This window comes from Chlorocebus sabaeus, chromosome 20, assembly GCF_047675955.1.
Source record: "Chlorocebus sabaeus isolate Y175 chromosome 20, mChlSab1.0.hap1, whole genome shotgun sequence".
Classification (NCBI taxonomy): domain Eukaryota; kingdom Metazoa; phylum Chordata; class Mammalia; order Primates; family Cercopithecidae; genus Chlorocebus; species Chlorocebus sabaeus.
This window is the reverse complement of record NC_132923.1, coordinates 94807453-94826850: the sequence shown is the minus strand read 5'-3', so window position 1 is coordinate 94826850 and position 19398 is coordinate 94807453. Positions and strand designations below refer to the sequence as shown.

The 19398-nt window shown below is 36.7% G+C and overlaps 1 protein-coding gene across 4 annotated transcripts in view; it reads right to left on the bottom strand.

The window, feature by feature from the left end:
- FOXJ3 (forkhead box J3) overlaps positions 1-19398 on the bottom strand; it is a 150072-nt gene that overhangs the window by 68951 nt on the left and 61723 nt on the right. For all 4 annotated transcript variants that reach the window (XM_007979185.3, XM_007979190.3, XM_007979186.3 and 1 more), the window contains exon 4: positions 10150-10224. In XM_007979185.3, the coding sequence (XP_007977376.1) occupies positions 10150-10224 (75 nt within the window). The remainder of the gene's footprint in view (positions 1-10149; positions 10225-19398) is intronic.

The window sequence follows — 19398 nt, the reverse complement described above, 5'->3', positions numbered from 1 at the left end:
AAGTACAAGATATGACAATAGCACAAAGAAAGGAACGGTAGATAAATAAAATCATACTGCTGTAATGTTAATACATTTTTAAATGGATGGCAGGAGGTAGCAGTAGGTGGTATAAACTGTAAGGTATGAAGTGGAGGGTGGTATAATATTACCTCCAAATAGACTCTCATAAGTTAGTGATACATATTGTTAAACTCTAGAATGACTATTAAAAAACTAATTAAAAGAGGACACTAAGAAGTCAAGAGATGAAATAAAATAGAATCCTATAAACTATCTGATTAACCCCAAAGGTTGTAGAAATAAAGCAACATTAAGAACAAAAGAAAAACAAACAGCAACGACACCAATAATCACATTAAATTAAATACAAACACTAAGTGGTCTAAATAGAAGGCAGAGGTCATTAGACAATTTTAAAAGCAAGAGCCAATGGCCACGTTGTTTACCAAAGAAACACTTTAAACACAAAGATGTTTACAGACTAAAAGCAAAATACTGGAAAAAGATACACCATGATGTTGCATAAGAAAGCTGGAATGGCTAAATTAGTATCAGACAAAGTAGGCTTCAGGACAAAGACCATTTTAAGAAATTAAGTGCCGGGTGCGGTGGCTCATGCCTGTAATCCCAGCACTTTGGGAGGCCGAGGCAAGCGGATCACGAGGTCAGAAGTTCAAGACCATTGTGGCCAATATAATGAAACCCTGTCTCTACTAAAAATACAAAAATTAGCCAGGCATGGTGGCACGTGCCACCTCCCAGCTACTCGGGAGGCTGAGGCAGAAGAATTGCTCGAAGCTGGGAAGTAGAGGTTATGTAGGGAGCCGAGATCGCGCCACTGCGTTCCAGCCTGGGCAACAGAGCGAGACTTCGCCTCAAAAAAAAAAAAAAAGAAATTAGGGAGAACATTTCATAAAGATAAAAGAACGATTTATCAGGAAGAATAAACACGCCATACATAAATAGCAATTTGCAATGGGCCTAAGTGCAAAATCTAAAATTATAAAACTTAAAAAGAAAATCTTCATGACCATACTTGATTTCCTGACAGGATACACAAGTCACTAACAATTAAATTAAAAAATGATAAATTCGACTTCACCAAAATTCAAATTTTTTACTCTTTTTAAAACACTATTGTGAAAGCAAAAAGGCAAACCATAGTCTAAAAAAACATTTAAACAACAGAAATCTAAGGAAAGACTTGTATCCAGAATATATTTTTTAAAATGCTTACAACTCAGTAATAATGACAACCAGTGTTTTCTAAGTCAAAAGACTTTTTAAAAACTTTCAGAGGAGAAGCCATACAAATGCCCAGGAAGCACATAAAAAGATGCTCAATATCAACAGCCATCAGGAAAATTCGAATAAAAACCATGATGAAATACCACTTCGCACCCAGTAGAATGGCTACAGTTAAAAAGACAGGTAATAATCAACTGTTGGCCAGGTAATAACCAACTGTTGGCCATGGGAAGCAAAACTGCAACTCTCAGGTATTGCTGTTGGGAATGTAAAACAGCACAAACACTTTGAGAAAGGGTTTGGCAGTTTCTTATAAAGTTAACCTTCCGTCTGCCCTCTGACCCAGTAATTCTATCCTTCAGGAGAAATAGAAAGCATGTCCATAGAAAACTTGTTTAAGTATTTACTAGTAATTATTAATAGCCTAAAACTGAAAACACCTCAAGTGTCCATCAACAAATAAATGTATAAACAAACTGTCATAGATTCACACAATGGAATACCACTTAACAATAAGAAACAAACAAGTAACATATGTAGCAGCATTATAAACATTATACAGCGTGAAAGACACAAATGAGTATATACTGAATGATTCCATTTACATGTAGTTCTATTATGTGAACTTATGGAAAAAATCTACTATGCACTCAAGGATCACTATCTAAAACTGGGGCTTGACCACAGGCTTATTTTGAGGATCAAGATAATGCATGTAAAATGGCTCTAAATTCTTTAAAGCAATATACAGATACAGACATTACTTTTTATCAACAATTCCAGTACAACACAGTAATGTCCCTTCTGACAGAAAAGACGGCAGTGGCTTACCCTGTAAAATCCCAAAGAAAGATCACAAACAAGAATTCTACAACTTTGATCATATTTTCCAAAAATGATCCAAGATACCCTAAAACAGAAGTTAATTCCAGAGGGGAGGAAAGTGGCACCCAACTGAAAACCAGGTGTCATTGTTAAGTAGGAGAGAGCAAACAAATACCAGCAATTCACAAATTTCAGAAAAAAATCAAGGTAATCAAGATAAAGAAAATCCATCAGAAATGGCCGGGCGCAATGGCTCACACCTGTAATCCCAGCACTTTGGGAAGCCAACGCGGGTGGATCATTTGAGGTCAGGAGTTCGAGACCAGCCTGGCCAACATGGTGAAACCCCATCTCTACTGGGGGGGGGGGGGGGGGGGGGATTAGCCAGGCGTGGTGGCACACGCTTGTAATCCCAACTACTGGGGAGGGTGAGGCAGGAGAATCGTTTGAGCCTGGAAGGCAGAGGTGCAGTGAAACAAGATCGTGCCATTGCACTCCAGCCTAGGTGATGGAGTGAGACTCTGACTCAAAAAGAAAAAGAAAAGAAAATGCATCAGAAATGAAGATGTGTCAAAGATCAACAATAAACTTAAATGTCTTTATTCCCATCATTATATTTATTACTTCAAATAAAGAGCATTTTAACTATTCTAAAACTTTATTTCTAGCCGAAATTTTATGTCAACACAAAGTACCCTGCTTTATCTTAGGTTGAAAATAGCCTAATAAAAAAGCTATTACCTGATTAAGTACAAATAAACCAAAAATGCTAATATTAATTTCAGACTCCAGGGGAGAGCAGTCCCTGTCATAAATAGCTAACCATTCCAAACGGTGAAATCTATTACTATTGCCAAGTATATGCCCACTGGTAACATGAATCATCATAGACGATTCTCTGCTCTTCCTTAGCTTTCAATGCACATTCACCTCAGGAGCTGGATTCCTCTTGTCCCTGACTTCTTTGGCTTTATACCATGCCTTCATCTTTCTTTCTTTCTTTTTCTTTTTTTTAACCTCTCCCAGTTTACTTCGGCAATCCATCTTCAAAAGATTTGTTTGCTTTGTTTTCTCCCAACTTCTTAGGATGCTGTTCCTGGTAACTGCTCAGGCACAGCATTTGCATGCACCACAGAGAGTGTAACCATACTTTGAGTTTCAATCCTGCTTTATACCTGTTCCCTAAACATAGTTAAGAATAGCACCCCTTTCATTCTCAGAAGTTTCTGGCTTGGACAATAGGTTAAATAGCTACTGAGACCACAAAAATAGACTATGAATGGTCAAACACACAGTAAGTACTTCAAAGGCAGGCTGCTTGTCTGGCTAGTTGACTGAATGAACATGTGGATAACAACTATTCCAATGCCTGCTCAGGTCCTTGGAATACCCTTTTTGTACAAATACAAGTTTTTACTACTTTTAAATACATTGATCATCAAATTAAGCCTAGAGAGAGAGTGTTAAGAAATTTCCTCTTAATCAATGGATTAAAATATGTAATTGGCATACTGACTGTAATATAGTAAACAATTCCACTAAATGTTAAGGATACTTAAAAAGTATATCCCATTAAGGGATTAACAGACATACCTTGCTTTTAAATCATAGTACCAATCGATCCTTTTAGAAACTTTAAGTTAGAGATAAAGTTTTACTATATCATAACGAATTTCCAAGAAACAAATGTCTCACCTATATAATCCACTCACAAGGCAGCTTAACATGACTATTATGTTACTACTTGAGGGTTATAGCTCAATATCTGTCAAGTCTAAGCCAAAAAGAAAGTAACTTGATGGTCAAATGAACACACAATTAGCAAAAACATGTCTTTCAAATAGTGATTAAACTCTGATAAATCCATATGATGGAATATATGCAATGAAATGAAACAAAACTGCTGATACGCACAATGACATGGATGGCTCTCAAATACATTACACTAAAGGAAAGAAGCCAGACTCAGAAGGCCATGTACTACATGAGTCCCATTTACATGGCATTTTGGAAAAGGCAAAATTATAGGGACACAAACAGATCAGTAGTTGCTAAGGCCTGGGGATAAGGGAAAGGGCTGACTACCAAGTGACAATCTAGAATACTGTTCTTTATTTTGATTACAGTGATGGTTAAAGGCCTGGGGATAAGGGAAAGGGCTGACTACCAAGTGACAATCTAGAATACTGTTCTTTATTTTGATTACAGTGATGGTTAAAGGCCTGGGGATAAGGGAAAGAGCTGACTACCAAGTGACAATCTAGAATACTGTTCTTTATTTTGATTACAGTGATGGTTACACTGTGTTTGTTGAAAGTAACAGAATTATACATCAAAGAGTAAATTTTACCATACATAAATGTTTTAAAAAATTTCTAGGTATAATGTTATTTTTTAAAGTAGTTTAGATCTGGAAAAGAAAAAAAAAGAGGACAACAACAACAAAATGTTCTCTTTCAACTTTAAAAAGAGAACAGAGAACACTGTATGTCTAAACAAAAGGCAGCTGCAACCACACTGCTCGAACAGTATTAACATCAGGGCTCTAGGCCAACACTTCTTTCAGCTTCTGCAGTGTTATCTCCCTGAATCAGATTCTCACTTCTATCTAACTCAATCTTCCTAATTTTCTGAATACCTTGGCTTTCTAACCTTGGTTTGTCTAATGGAATGCCTCACATTCATAATTCACCTCTGTCTCGACAGTCACTCAATGGCACCAATCCATTTCTCACGTTTGGATCTCACATTAGTACTTACATTAATTCCCTTAATTCCTGACTCTACCCAGCTTTGCTATGACTCGTCCCTCAGCTAAACTTGATCATGTCCTCTTCTAGCCTTCAACTGGAGTTCTTATCTACCATGAATTAAAATGACAAATGCTACCAACCTCACCTATTCAAGTGCTTCAGAAGTGACAAACTCTAAAGTCTCCCTTGGGAAGCTGTAGCAGTGTTTTTTCACTTCAATAAATATGACATTTCTTATTTTGGTCCAACCAAACTCTTGGTTATCCTTCAGTCCTAGTTCCTGTTTAGTTTGTACGGAAACACAGATAAGCAGTCATTTTCCTCCTCACAAAAATCATGCATTTACTTAAGACTAGTATTAAAATTATACTCTTATCTTCCTTCTTTAGGGTAATACCTATGACTCCTACAACACTGTTCATCATTTAATGTTATATTTTATGTTCCCTCAAACCTCTCCAGTTTTTCTACACATTTTTCAAAGAAAGTGACCAAAATGGGATACCAGAGACTAACAAGCAATTTACAAATAAACATAACATAATACTAACATAGCCCCCCAAAAAAAGAATACCCTTTAAAAAGAAAGATCAGTCAACTATGTTATGGTCCCTTATACTAATCTACAGAATAGGAATAGAAAAAAATTCATAATTTGTGAGGCGTGGTGGCTCACACCTCTAATCCCAACACTTTGGGAAGCCAAGGCAGGAGCACTTGAAGCCAGGAGTTCAAGACCAGTCTAGGCAACACAGTGAGAACTCCATCTCCACAAAAAATTTCAAAAACTTAGCCAGACATGGTGGCATGTGCTGTCATCCTGGCTACTCTGGAGAATCACCTGAGCCCAGTAAGCTATGAGAGCACCACTGCACTGGGCAAAAGGGCAAGATCTTGTCTCAAAAAAATTTTTTAAAGAAAAAATCACAATCCTGGAAGTTTCAAAAGTTAGTCTCTTAGCAATGAATTTGTTATTTCCTCACAAAGCAGGAGAGCCCAATCTTTCCAGTCCCTAAGGCTTTACAACTTCCCATTCCCAGGCAAGACAAAGATTCCCTAACCCCCACACCCCTAAAAACTCTTCTATGAATTAACTGTAGTTATTTCCCCAGGATAGTCAGGTGGCCTTCACGTGGTTTTAAACTTCTTAGCTATTTTCTCAGTTCTATTAGAGCCCACTGCTACTAAGTTTAGGTAACTGTTGAGACTGAGCCCTATAATCCTTTAGTTCCTTTCAAGTCAAAGATAATTTTTCTGAACTGAAGAAAGGGAAACAAAATTGAGAAAAGGTTAAGCTGAAAAGCAGAGAAAGAGAATTATATTTTTTAAACTACATTTAGGCAGTAATCTGTTTTTCCCTAATGTAAATATTTACCTTTAAGATAATTAAGACATAAGTATGAATTACACAATAAGACTTATAACCCAAAGAACTAAAAAAAAAAAAAAAAAAGAAGACAAATATAGAGAAAACAGAACTAACAAAAAGAGAAGAGATAAAAGACCGGACTTAAAAAATGGAGACAGACTGCCCAATGTATACACAGGGTGAAAAGGGTTATAATCAAGAGAAGAAAAACAAATCTGTCCCCAAAAAAGCAGCAAAGTTGTGGATGCAAAACTGAATTTCATTTTGTGTGTGTTTTTTTAAATAAAGTGGTAATATGGCTACTTGAAATTAGTTGTAAAGAGGTGAGGAAAATGAATCTCAGACCACCAATGTACATAGAAAGGTACCAAATATTAAGGGCTTTTACAACACAATCTTCTTGAAAATGAAGGATTAAGTAAGGAATAGATAGCCACATAAAAACATCTGTGATTCAACAATACACTTCAAGATTAGGTTGTTCTTCACACCTCTCTGGTAATACAATGAACAGAAAGCTGTATTGTGAAAATACAGAGAAGATGCTGTATGAGTTACTTCCATCTCTTGACCTAAGTCATGGCAGCAGCTAGCAAAATTCTAAGGGGTTATAAAGTCCACCCCATACCCAAGACCAAAATCTACTCCCACCCCACCTTGGCTCAATGGTTTTCTCCCACTGTGGTGAGGGTGGTTTTGGAAAAGCTCCTCAAATGTCAGGAAACACTGTAATACAAAAAGAAAAAACAATTCATAAGTACTAAAACTTAACTAACATTTTGGTCTCCCTCTCAAGGAAGATTGATATTATGGGAAAAGTACTAATCTAAGAACTAAGAAACCCAGTGTATTTTGCTTGTTCAGCATTCATTCTAAGACTTTTTCTATAATTTCAGTTATTTGGGAGGTGGCGTGAACATCAAGCATACTCTCTCTGTTAAGTGTTACTCAGCTGATGAAATATAAACCAGAGCTGCTGACAGACATATTTGCCACTAATTGGACTGAAAATGAAGCTATCAGGGAAATTAGCACAACTAAGGGATGAAAAGAGACATTCCTGGTGATATAATTTAAGAACCTGGCTCCAGTTCTTAAGTACTTTTCCCCTTAAGTTAGTTTGTATTGCGTTTCTGTGACTGACAAGTATGTCTGGCCAATATGCCTGGGTTCTAAATTCCACACTGAACCTGAGCAAGCTGTTCCTCATCTACTGGCCTTAGTTTCTTCTTTTATGAAACAGACTTGATATGAAGTCTTCAAAGTGTTTTTAAAGCAGTGGAATTTTGTGCTTTCTTAAACAAAATCTCATTTTTAAATCAAAAATAAAAATGACTTTATTCACATAAATGTATTTATAAGACCAAATTTACATCTACGTCTGACCAAAATCAATGAGAAAAATGTATTTAAACCTCGCTTTGTGGCCATGCGTGGTAGCTCACGCCTATAATCCCAGCACTTTGGAAGGCCAAGGTGGTCAGATCACTTGAGGTCAGGAGTTCAACACCAAGTTTGGCCAAGATGTGAAACCCCGTCTCTACTTAAAAAGCAAAAGTTAGCCAGGCATGGTGATGTACGCTGGTAGTCCAGTTACTCAGGAGGCTGGAGCAGGAGAATTGCTTAAACCCAGGAGACAGAGGCTGCAGTGAGCTGAGACTGCACTACTGCAACCCAGCCTGGGCAACAGAGTGAGACTCCGTCCCAAAATTAACAAACAAACAAACAAATAAAATAAACCTCACTTTGAGACTGAAAAGAAAAATTACTACTACAAATGTACTTTATAAAATCAAATGTATGATATTTACTTACTATGACCAAAATCAATAAGAACGGGGTGTTTTAATAAATACAAAACCTTAAAACTGAAAACTACTGGTAAAAGATGAAAGCTCTGGTTAGCCTCTCAGGACTCAATTTATTTCTGTATTTCGTTTTAGTTGCACATTATTAAGAATCCTGATTCAAAAAAAAGAGTTGCAATGAGTAACATGTTTTCCACATCTGTCTTACCCCAAATATTAAAGAAGAACAAAAGCTTAAACTTCTACACAAAAGAAAAATACCTAACATGGCACATTTTTAAGAGTCTCCAATTGGTTAAAATCAAGTACATGATAGAATTAAGCCTCCATATGTACTGATTTTTAATGTTTAAAAATTACTTCAAATTCATTTAAAAATCCAATCAGAACCAAAATGTTTACAGAACCTTAATTAGTGACTTCATAGGACTCTAATAAATAATCTCTGAAGTCTCTTAAAAATATTTTTCAGTCTGACCCATATATACTCATTGCCTATAGGAAATGTGATAAAGAATTTATTTTTAGAATCTAATTATCTTTTTGTAAAAAGCCTCCTTTAAAGGAAAAGGTGCAACAATTCCTATTCAGAATCTCAAAGTTAAAAACATAGAGAAACCATTTTTTACAAGACTATTAATCTGTTCAGTCTTACTGAGAACCAACTTCACAGGGCACACAGATGATAAAAAGTGCTATAAAATGTTCACTACTTCAGAAAAACTGCTTTAAGATAGAAATGAATAACTCTTCATCTCTAATCTCAAGAAGTTAACAGTCTAACAGAGGATACAGTATATTCATTCATTCAACAACGGGGTCTCCTCAGTGCCACCAGCCACTGTGCCAGCAACTGGGTCTAAACAGTGAACAAGATACACATGATCCCTACTTGCATAAATTTAGATTTTAAAGGCAGTAGATAACTAACAAAGAGCTTGAAAAAAAGAGACCATATGAGTAAGTTAACATTTTTTGGGGGGAGGGCGGGGAAGATTGCTGCATACTATGTGAAAGTTAATATAAACTGGAGGGATTGAGCCCAGCCATGGAGAGTCCAGTTAGGAGCTACTTACTACAACGATGACGGTCGCTACAAAATAAAAAGAACTCAAAAGAGGGAGCAACAAACTCAGCTGAAGTATGGGGAAATGAAAAAGCCTCAGAGAAGTCATGTTGCAGCTCAATACTGAAAGATAAGAAACAGTCTAGACAAGTAAAGCAAGGAAATTTGTACAGAAGACCATGTGAATGGCATGTTTGGAAAACTTTAAGTAGTTCTTCACAATGTGTCTTGAATGAGGTGAATTACAGCTGGAAAGGCGGATAGAGAAAAAAATAGTAAAGAACATTTTACAAGAAGAGAAAGTAGACACCTCCAGGACACTAAGGAATACTTTTAAGCAAGGTGCTTACATGACCAGGTTTACATTTCAGAAAGATTCTTCCAAAATCAGTTAGCCTAAAAACAAATATAAGAAGTCTAACCACCTAAACAAGCATCGTGCTTGCCAATAAATACACTGTCTCAAAGTCCTAATCTAGTAACTTACCTTGACAACCAAATACAGTACAACCAAGTACTCTTAAGTTTCAGAAACCAAGCAACTAGTACCAAGTTCAGGGCACACTATAGTTGACTAGCTATTAAAACAACAAAAGAAAGGCAGGAGTCACCATAGAAAAAATGCTAAAAACGTGAAAAATGCAATGGTGTCAGGAGATAAGAGGAGTCAAGTAGAGAATACTCTTCTTGATTATACTCAGAAATGGGTTAATAACAGAGAAACTATTTTATTCCAGTGTAAGAATACTTCCACCTGTTGCCAATTACACACAGATGCACCTGTTTTATGTAATAATTATGGTTCCTGACAAGCAGCTCAAACACCAAATTTCATTTAATACACAACACTTCAATCAAAGATTAGAAACAGCAAAGTACAACAGCGCTGTGGTGCACATTGGCTATACACTAGTTAGCTTCCCACAGCTTAAAACTCTCTAACAAGCTTTAGAGCAGGGTTGGGGGGGGACTTATACTTTGCAGAGGTTCCTATTCAATGAACTGGAAAAGTTCTTAATTCAAACATGACAAGCGATATACTGAAGAATTCAACTGTTTTAAGAAAATGAATCCTACCTTTCCAGGGTCATCCTTGGATCGAGGCACTTTAAGGAAACATTTGTTCAATGACAGATTATGTCGTATGGAATTCTGGAATTAAAGAAGAAAAGCCATAAGGTCAATAAAACCCTAAAAACATAACCCAACTTTAAAACAGAATTAGAAATCTAAACATCTCTATGCTTTGCAAAACAATTACAAATGGAATAAACTTTTTAATGAGCTTAAAATTTAAATCTTTCTGACTTTCAAATTATGAATGCTACAAGGGGAAGCTATTAATGGAAAATAATTTCTAGAGGATTTCGTAAAATGTAATACATGTAGCATTTTAAGTGTTTAACACTTTTAACGATACAGGAAGATGCCTGTAATGTAATGTTAAATATTAAATGCCAAAATATAAAATTGGCATATTATGATACATATTATGACTTTAATTGTGGTACTTAAATTTATTTATTTATTCTTGGAAATAAGCCAGAATACAAAATGTTAGAAGGTATTCTACATGAAATTAAAGAGTATGACTATTTTCTTCTCTTTACTGCAAAGTCCAAATAGTCTGCAAGACACAAGTATTAGCACTTTTTAATTAGTTTAAAGAATATTTTTTTTAAAATTCCACTGCTCTACTACAAAAAAAATACAGAACCCAATTAGGTTCTCACCACAGTCTGTAAAAAAGAAAAACACATGGAAAGATACTGGCTACAGGGAGCTGGGAAGAACATCTAAATTCCTCATTGTAGCAGGGAAGAACACCCAAGGTGGGTAGCAGGAAAATGCCCTTGGAAACCTGCAGAGTCTGTGAAACAGATATTTATTCATGAATAAGTAGGACTGTACCACAATTCTTACAGAATATGCCCCAAAGTCCATTTCTTCTCAATTAAATGCTCCAAAACCCATTCTCAAATTATCTTGTTTGTTCCCAAATGGCTAGTATTTGGGAGAAAAGAGGTCCAACTGCATTTAGCCATTACTTAGAATGGTACCTTTTGGGGTCATATTTTGGCACAGTATCTGTTTTATTTTTTAATATAAAATTCAGTAGTCTAACAAGAAAGCCTATAATAAAACTCTCCTTCAGGCACAATATTGGAATTTTAAACATTTTAAAAAGATGACTACAGAATATAAATTCAAGACCATCTTATTACCAAAGCAGAAATTTAAAACTTATGCTTGGGGTGTAAACAGCTACAAAGAATGATGCTCTCTTCCAAAGAGAAAATCCTACGTAAGCATTTTTTAAAACAAAACAAAACAAAACAAAACAAAAAAACCTACTTTTTTTTAAGCCACATCAGAGAGCTCAGATTGCAAGGCAACCAAACCACATTCCTAAGAGGAGCAAGGCTATTCAACGAGAAACTGGACACACAACTAAATCACCTTTGGCAGAGCACAGGAAAAAGAGATGGCCACCATCCAAGCAGTTAAAAAGAAATCACCTAAAATTTTAAAGGCCAAGCATGGGGTTGTCACTTTAGAGCAACAAGGATCCCAGAAACAAGAGAAGTTCTCACACACTCTTAAGGTCTTCTCCATAGACCTTTATCATATGTTCTTAAGAAAGAATAGGGGTAGGAAAGGAGACCCAAGAAAGTCTCCCCTAGTGGCATAAACAGGAAGATAGTAATTGACAGTGATAGGGAGTGAGGAGACAAAGCCCACCAACCTTCCACAGATTTTACAAAGCAAAAAAACAAATCTGCAGTAAACGCAGCAAAATCTCTCACCCACAGGACTCTGGCAAAGATTCACTGCTTCTAGGGGAAGAATGGAGACAAAACCCTGGTGCCTCTAGGGAGGGACAGGAAACCCTTACCCAGTAGTACATAGGCAAAGATGATCTGCTGCTGGAGGAAAAGCAGAAGCAAATCCCTTGAACTCTGGGAGAGGTACAGGAAACTATCTTGGGCCCAGGATCCTATACAGATACCATGTAGAGGTCTGCTACACCTGGAGAAGAGGTGGGAAACTCCAACCCAAAAGTAACTACAGATACACAAGACTAGTTTGGCTGAGGGAAAGAAACACTGAAAAAGCCCACCATAAGTTTGAGGGTCTGCATAAGACTAAGGCTGGACCAACACAATAGAGAAAACCCCTCACCTCTACCAAAAGCATAGCACTGAATAACAAGCAAATGCAGTCTACTGACACAGAAGGGGCAAGAAACCCCCACAATGTGTAAAAAGGTAGGCAGAGACAATTAAAATCTAAAGAGATTAAAAAACAAAAAAATCCTACAGCACCCTCTCCAAGCACAAGTTAACAGAAGCCCACTGCTGGAGGAATGTAAAGTTTGTGGTATACTGAAGATAAAGATATCAATTTTAAAAATCCAAATTACTGACAGACTGACTCAATCCCCACAAGAATGGCCTGAGAAAAAAGATGCTTGTCCATTTACGAGTACAAGTACCATTTACCTCAATGTCTACCATTCTTCTACACATATATCTGGTCTCAATCAACAATTGTAAGACATAGAAAAGAAAGGAAAACTTACTGCCAAGAGATAAAATAATCAACAAACCCAAGACAAGACTCAGGTGTTAGAACCATCAGGAAAGAAACCATTAAAATAACTATGATTAATATGTTAAAGGGTCTAGCAGAAAAAAAAGCAGACAACCTGCTTGCATAAGGAGATGCAGAATTTCAACAGAAATGTGAAAACTAAAGAAAGAGACAAATATAAACAATAGAAATAAAAAACATTAAACATGATTAAATTCCTCAGATAGGATCATTAAACTAGACACAACTAGGAAAAGAACTAGACACAACTCTACCTGAGGGTAGAGTAACAGAAATTTCCAAATGGAGACTGGCGCATTCACACAGGGCAAAACAAAAACAAAACAGATCATCCAAGAATTGTGTGATGATAAGAGTATTCAAGTCCCAGAAGGAGAAAAAAAAGGAATGGGGCACAGGGAAAATCTGAAGTAACAGTCAAGAATTTTCAAAAAATAAATGCAAGACATCAACCCGAATATGCAAGAATTTCAGAGAACACCAAGCAGAATAAAGTAAAAATCCACATCCCCAAATTCATTACAGTGAAAGGGCTAAAAACCAAAATAAAGAACATCTTGAAGGCAGTCAGAGAAAGTAGATTACATATAAAGGAATAAAGATAAGAATTACAGTGGACTTCTCAAAAACCATGCAAGCCAGAAGGCAATGGAGTGACATCTTAAAATACTGAAAGAAAAAAGAAAAAAAAAAAGAAACCTGTGCAGTGAAAATATCTCTCAAAAATAAAGGCAAAATAAAGACTTCCAAACAAAAGCTGAAAAAATTCATTTCAACTCACTTACACTGTTACAAGAAAGTTCTTTTGGCAGAAGTATGAAATCAAACAAAAATGCAGATCACGAAAATAAATGGTGTCAGAAAATGGTAAAAAATGAAGGTAGATTTAATGCTTTTAAAAAGACTGTATGAAGATATTCAGACTGTAAAAAATAAAAAATAAATTTTATAAAGCAAATATAATTTATTATGGAGTTTGGAACTACGTAAAAGTAAAATGTACGACAACAATAGCAAAAAGGATGGGTCAAAGAAACTGGAAAGATGTGGTTTAAACAATTCTGACATTATACATGAAATGGTTTCGAGGGCTGACTTTCAATAGATCGCAGAGAGGGAGCTGCTCTGCTACGTACGAAACCCCGACACAGAAGCAGGTCGTCTACCAATGGTTTAGCGCCAGCTTCCCCACGAACGTGCGTTGCGTGACGGGCGAGAAGGCGGCCGCCTTTCCGGCTGCACCCTGTTTCCCAGGACGAAGGGCACTCAGCACTGGGCATGGTGGTACACATCTGTAATCCTAGCTACAGGGGGGCTACAGGGGAGGCTGAGGCAGAAGGATCACTTGAACCTAGGAGGTGAAGGTTGCAGCGAGCCGAGATCGCACCACAGCACTCCAGCCTTGGAGACACAGTGAGACTTAATCTCAAAAAAAAAAAAAAAAGAAGAAAATTGCTAGTCATGCCCCCGTCTTTCCTTCATTGACAGTCTTCAATAAAATAGATCATCTAAGTTCTAAAAATACACATTTTTCTCCCTGTAGTACTAAAACTATTTCCATTTTGAATGAAAAATTTTAAATATAGTTTATATTTCCATTTTTCTTAAATTATCTCCTAGTCTCCCCTAAAACTTGATAACTTACTATTTGAAGGCACAGTGCAGTAACTTAAAGATACTACAATCGACTGAATATTTGCATCCCCTCAAAATTCTTATGTTGTGAAACCTAATTCCCAACATGATGATATTTGGAGGTGGAGCCTTTAAGGTGATTAGGTTATGAAGGGTGTCCTCACAAATGAGATTAGTGTTTATAAAAGAGGCCTCAGAGAGTTTATTTCTCTGTTCAACCATTAAAGTTATAATGAGAACAGGATCATCTATGAGCCAGGAAACAGGTCATCACCAGAACCTGTCGGCATCTTGATTTTGGAATTCCCAGCCTCCAGAATTATGATAAATAAATGTTTGTGGTTTGTAAGCCCCAACCCTATGTTTTTGGTTTTCTTTTTGTTGGTATAGCAGCCCGAATGAACTAAGATGTATATAGTAAACCCTAGAGTAATCACTAAAAAAAAATTTAGAAAGGGGATAACTAATAACAGAACTGTGGAGATAAAATGGAATCATAAAAAATACACAATTCAAATCTAAAATAAGATGAGAAAAAAGAAAGAGGCATAAGACAAACTGTAGTTTACCTACCCAGCTTAAAAGTTCAAGATGAGGGGAAAATACAAATCAGGATGGTCAGAACAAAGAAGTATCATTAGTAAATGGCTCAGTGTGAACTCATCACTTCAAAGGAAGTACACACCTCTACACCGTCTTCCTCCTCTACAAAAAGCTTAAATGTTGGAAATCTTCAGGGTTCTGCCCTATGTCGTTTTCATTTCTACATCTGCTGCCTAGCTAATCTCATCTACACCCAATGACCACCTGTGACAAATCACTTAAATCTGTCTAGATCCAGGACAGACTTTTCTCGAGTTCCTAATGCATGTTTCCAACTATCAATGGCACATCTCCAGAAACTCCTCAAACTCAACATATTTAAAACTAAACTCAATTTTTATGCCCAATGTGATCTTCTTCCAGTTTTCCCTTCTCAGTTCAAAGACATTATTATTCACATAACCACTCCATCAGAAACCTGTAAAGCATCCTTAACTCCTGTCTCTTTCTTACCACCTAAAACAAATCTATCACTAAACTTCACTAAGCCTGCCTTAGATCTGCCTATCTTACCCCATCTTTTCTGTGACTACTCAGTCTAGGGAACCAGTCTCAGCAAAACTAGTACAACAGCTTCCTAACTGGTGTCCCCTTTCCTCTCAGCCCTGCTTCCATCATTCTCCACCCTGCAGAAAGTTATGTCTTCACAATGCAAATTTGGTGTTACCCCTTCACTTAAAAACTTTCAGCGCACTTAGGACAAAATCCAATATTCTTAAGCCTCGAAAGACTCTTCATGATCTGACCCTATCTTGCTTTCTACATTCATCCCCTCCAATGTTCTCTCTCCGGTTCTAGGCTTTCCACAAGTTGCTACATCTGCAAAGATTACTGCCCCCAGCCTTACTCCATCTTCTTCACCTAAATCAATCTACTCAATTTTCAATTCATTCTTGTATTAAACTTCGGTTCTTTAAGGAAGCCCTTTCTGGTGTTCACAGATTAGTTAGGTTCCACTGTAATAAACTTCGTCATCCTGAATTTCTCATCACATCTGCAATTGTTATTAATGGTCTTCCCCCTCCATGTGGTATTCTCTACCAAAATATAAACAGGCTCCATGAGGGCAGGAACCTTGTCTTTCAACCCAAAAGCTAGGACACAATGTTTTTCAAAGGGTAATCACATATCAGTTGGGAAAAAAATACCAAAAACCTATTTAGAATGTAAAAACACAGAGATACGAAAGCCAAGACTTGTACATACACATAAAACCCACAAAGAAAAGAGGTTACTTCAGACCTTACAGCTTGGGTAGTCCCCATCTCCCATAACCCCAAGAAAAGAAGTTGGTGGAGAAGCAGAAATAATTAGGTGATTTTTTTTCAATCACCTAATCAATCAAAATGATGAAGCCATGCTGATTGGCCTTAAAAACCCCATCCCCAAAAGCAGTTTCTCAAAACTACAGTTTATCTGCACTAGACTCACTTGAAATGTTATTTTAATACAGATTCCTAGGGTCTATCCAAGGCACCTAATTTAAAATCTCTAGAGTAGTAACCTGGCAATTCTAATTTTAAAAGCATTCTATGTAATTTTTATTTTAAAGTTGAGTTTAAACTGCCACCTCCAATCCAACCAACTGCTACATTCTTATCCATTCTTTCTTCTGTGAGTCCTGGTTTCTGTCCCCACTGGTCCCCCCGAAAATCAATATAAGTACTCATTTGTTCTACCCTACCTAAAATGGTTTCAGAATTGCTCTCAACTTTCTAACTTCTTCCTTCCCAACTTCTTTCCTACAGAGACTGCCTCTACTGAAGTTCCACCACCGAACACAAATCTACTAAGTTGATGATTTCTTTGTAACTATTTTTGGCCTTGGAATGTATGCCATGAAGGTATATAAGGTATATACCAAAAGTTTCTTCAATTTGTTTTTTTCTGTGTGATTACATTATGAATTCAAAACAATGTTAGGCTTGTTTCTGCTTATATTCTGTTTGAGGGTTTCCTTTTTTAATCCCTTTTGATTTTTTTTTTAAAATATGTAAAACATGTACATGGGTTCAAAAGTTAAAACTATATAAAAAAGTATACTCAAAATCTTATTTCCTTCTACATCCTTTCCACCTTGGTTCCCATCTATCCCCTAGAGGTAGTCACATTAATTACATTTCTAGTTTAAATTCCTAAATTTCTTTTCCCAACAATGAGCAAACACACAATGAATAATATTATTCCTTTTTAACCCACACAAAAAGTAACACAATACACCCACACACCACTTTTGTATTTTTCTTTTTTTAAATTATCCTAACCTTCAACAACTTAATAAGTTACCTTTCCTCAAAGTGAATACCATGAAATTTTATTTTTTATTTTTTTGGAGACAGGGTCTCGCTCTGTCACCAGGCTGGAGTGTAGTGGCATGATCATAACTCACTGCAACCTCAACCTCCTGGGCTCTAGCAATCCTTCCACCTCAGCCTCTCAAGTAGCTGGGACCACAGGGATACACTACCACACCTGGCTAATTTCTTTTTTATTTTTTATTTTGTGGAGACAGGGTCTCACTATGCTGCCTAGGCTGGTTTCAAGGGATTCTCCTGCCTTGGCCTCCCAAAGTGCTGGGATTATAGGCATGAGCCCCACTGCACATAGCCTGAAAATTTAATTCCTTTTCCTCTAGTTCTGAATACAAAATCATTCAATTATGGAAACTCCCAAGAGGTATTTTTAATATGTAATCTCCCTTCAAGGCCCTGACACAAAATGAAAGGGAGTTTACTAAAACTGTATTTGAGTCTTTTTCAGCAACAGTGGCAACATATTGTCCTCTGGGTCGCACAAGTTGACTCTGCATTTCTGGAAAGGTGGTGACAGTCACTTTAAGATCTTTCTCCAAACCTCTCTTCAACTAATACAAGCTAACTTCACAAGTTCTAAGTGACTTCCCATTTTCCTATGATCCATCTCCTCCGTACCTGAAGAAGAGTAAGCAGCAGATTGCTGAAGTGTTCTAAACAAATCTAAGGAGAGGGAATGGGAAGTAAAATAGAAAAAGGTCTGTGCAAAGGAGAAGATAAACGAGGTTCCATCTGTCTCCACTCGAAGTGTTCAAAATATTTCTATGTTTATAAAAATAAAATTAAAAGTGATCATGCCATATGCTAGGCACCAAATACTTAAAAACTGAGTAAAGGAAACTTTAATAACCATCTCTGGAAACATTAAAAGTCTGCCTAAAGCAGTAGATAGGACCAGATCATCTCTCTCAGGATCTTCTAGTTCTAAGAGCAACATCATCCTTCTCTACCCATTAGTTCTCTACCTATTTAGTTCTAACAACGATATTATCCTTCTCTATTTCTATTTTTTCCAACTGAAACTGCATCACTACATCCGAAACAGTTTCAGACCCATGATTTGGGCTGGCTATCAGCAAGGAATATCAGTAGAATGGATTTGGCATTCTCAGGGAGACATCATCAAAACTGAAGTCAGACAAGTTAATGAGGAAAAACAACATTCGAACTTTATATGCTATCCCTTAAATTTGGACCAAGCTCTCCAGTTTGGCATTCATATATTCATAGGATCTCCATATTCTGACCCTATCACACTCTCTACTGCAAACCACGATAACCGAGTGCTTCTTAACACTTGAACTCTGAAAAACACCTCCACAAATCTTAACTCTTCTTCAAAACACAGCTCAAGTCCCACTTCCCTCAATGGCTATCTAATGATTCCCCACTTCCTTGTACTCTAGTGGCACTTATTCTCTGTACCACTCAATTTAGATTATCATACTCCCCCATAAACTCTAGAAAGTTACTTTTCTAATCCTTAGTTTTTTACTAAAATTTGGACAATAATAATACCTGTTTCATAAGGCTATTGTGTGGCCTAAAGAGACAATGATGGCACTTAGTGCCTGGCAGACAGAAAATAATAAAAGCAGCTATCATTTTGAGTATCTAAGTACAGAAACAAAAACTAATGAAACAAGATTTCTGAACAAAAAAACTAAGTTTATAATACTGTTATTAATAAAGCATATGGTAACACAAGAGATTGATTCTACAGGGAGATGAGAAATAATACATGAGCTGAAGTAATAGGGCAATATCAACTAAAAGAAGGAAGGGGGCGTGAAAGAGACAAGGTCCAAGGAGAAATAAGAGAAAAAACAAAAGCAAGAAGGAAATATATGTGCTTACTTACAGGGACAGCTAGTAGGCTGGAATGGCGAGAAGTATATGAAAGGAAGGTACAAAAAATAAAGCTAAAAAGGTGGACTGGGACCAAGATTCATGCTTTCATTCAAACTGCACTTACTGAAGCTTACTAAATGGAAGTACTGTGTGCTAAGGTATGTAAGAGAAAGAGATACAAAAACTTCAGTGAGGCACAATCCCTTCCCTTACAAGGGAATCATGCACAGCACATCCTTGGTGCACAGTAAATCAGCAAATGTCTCTAATAAATCCAGTCAAATGAAAAAGGCAAAAGTGTTGAAGTACC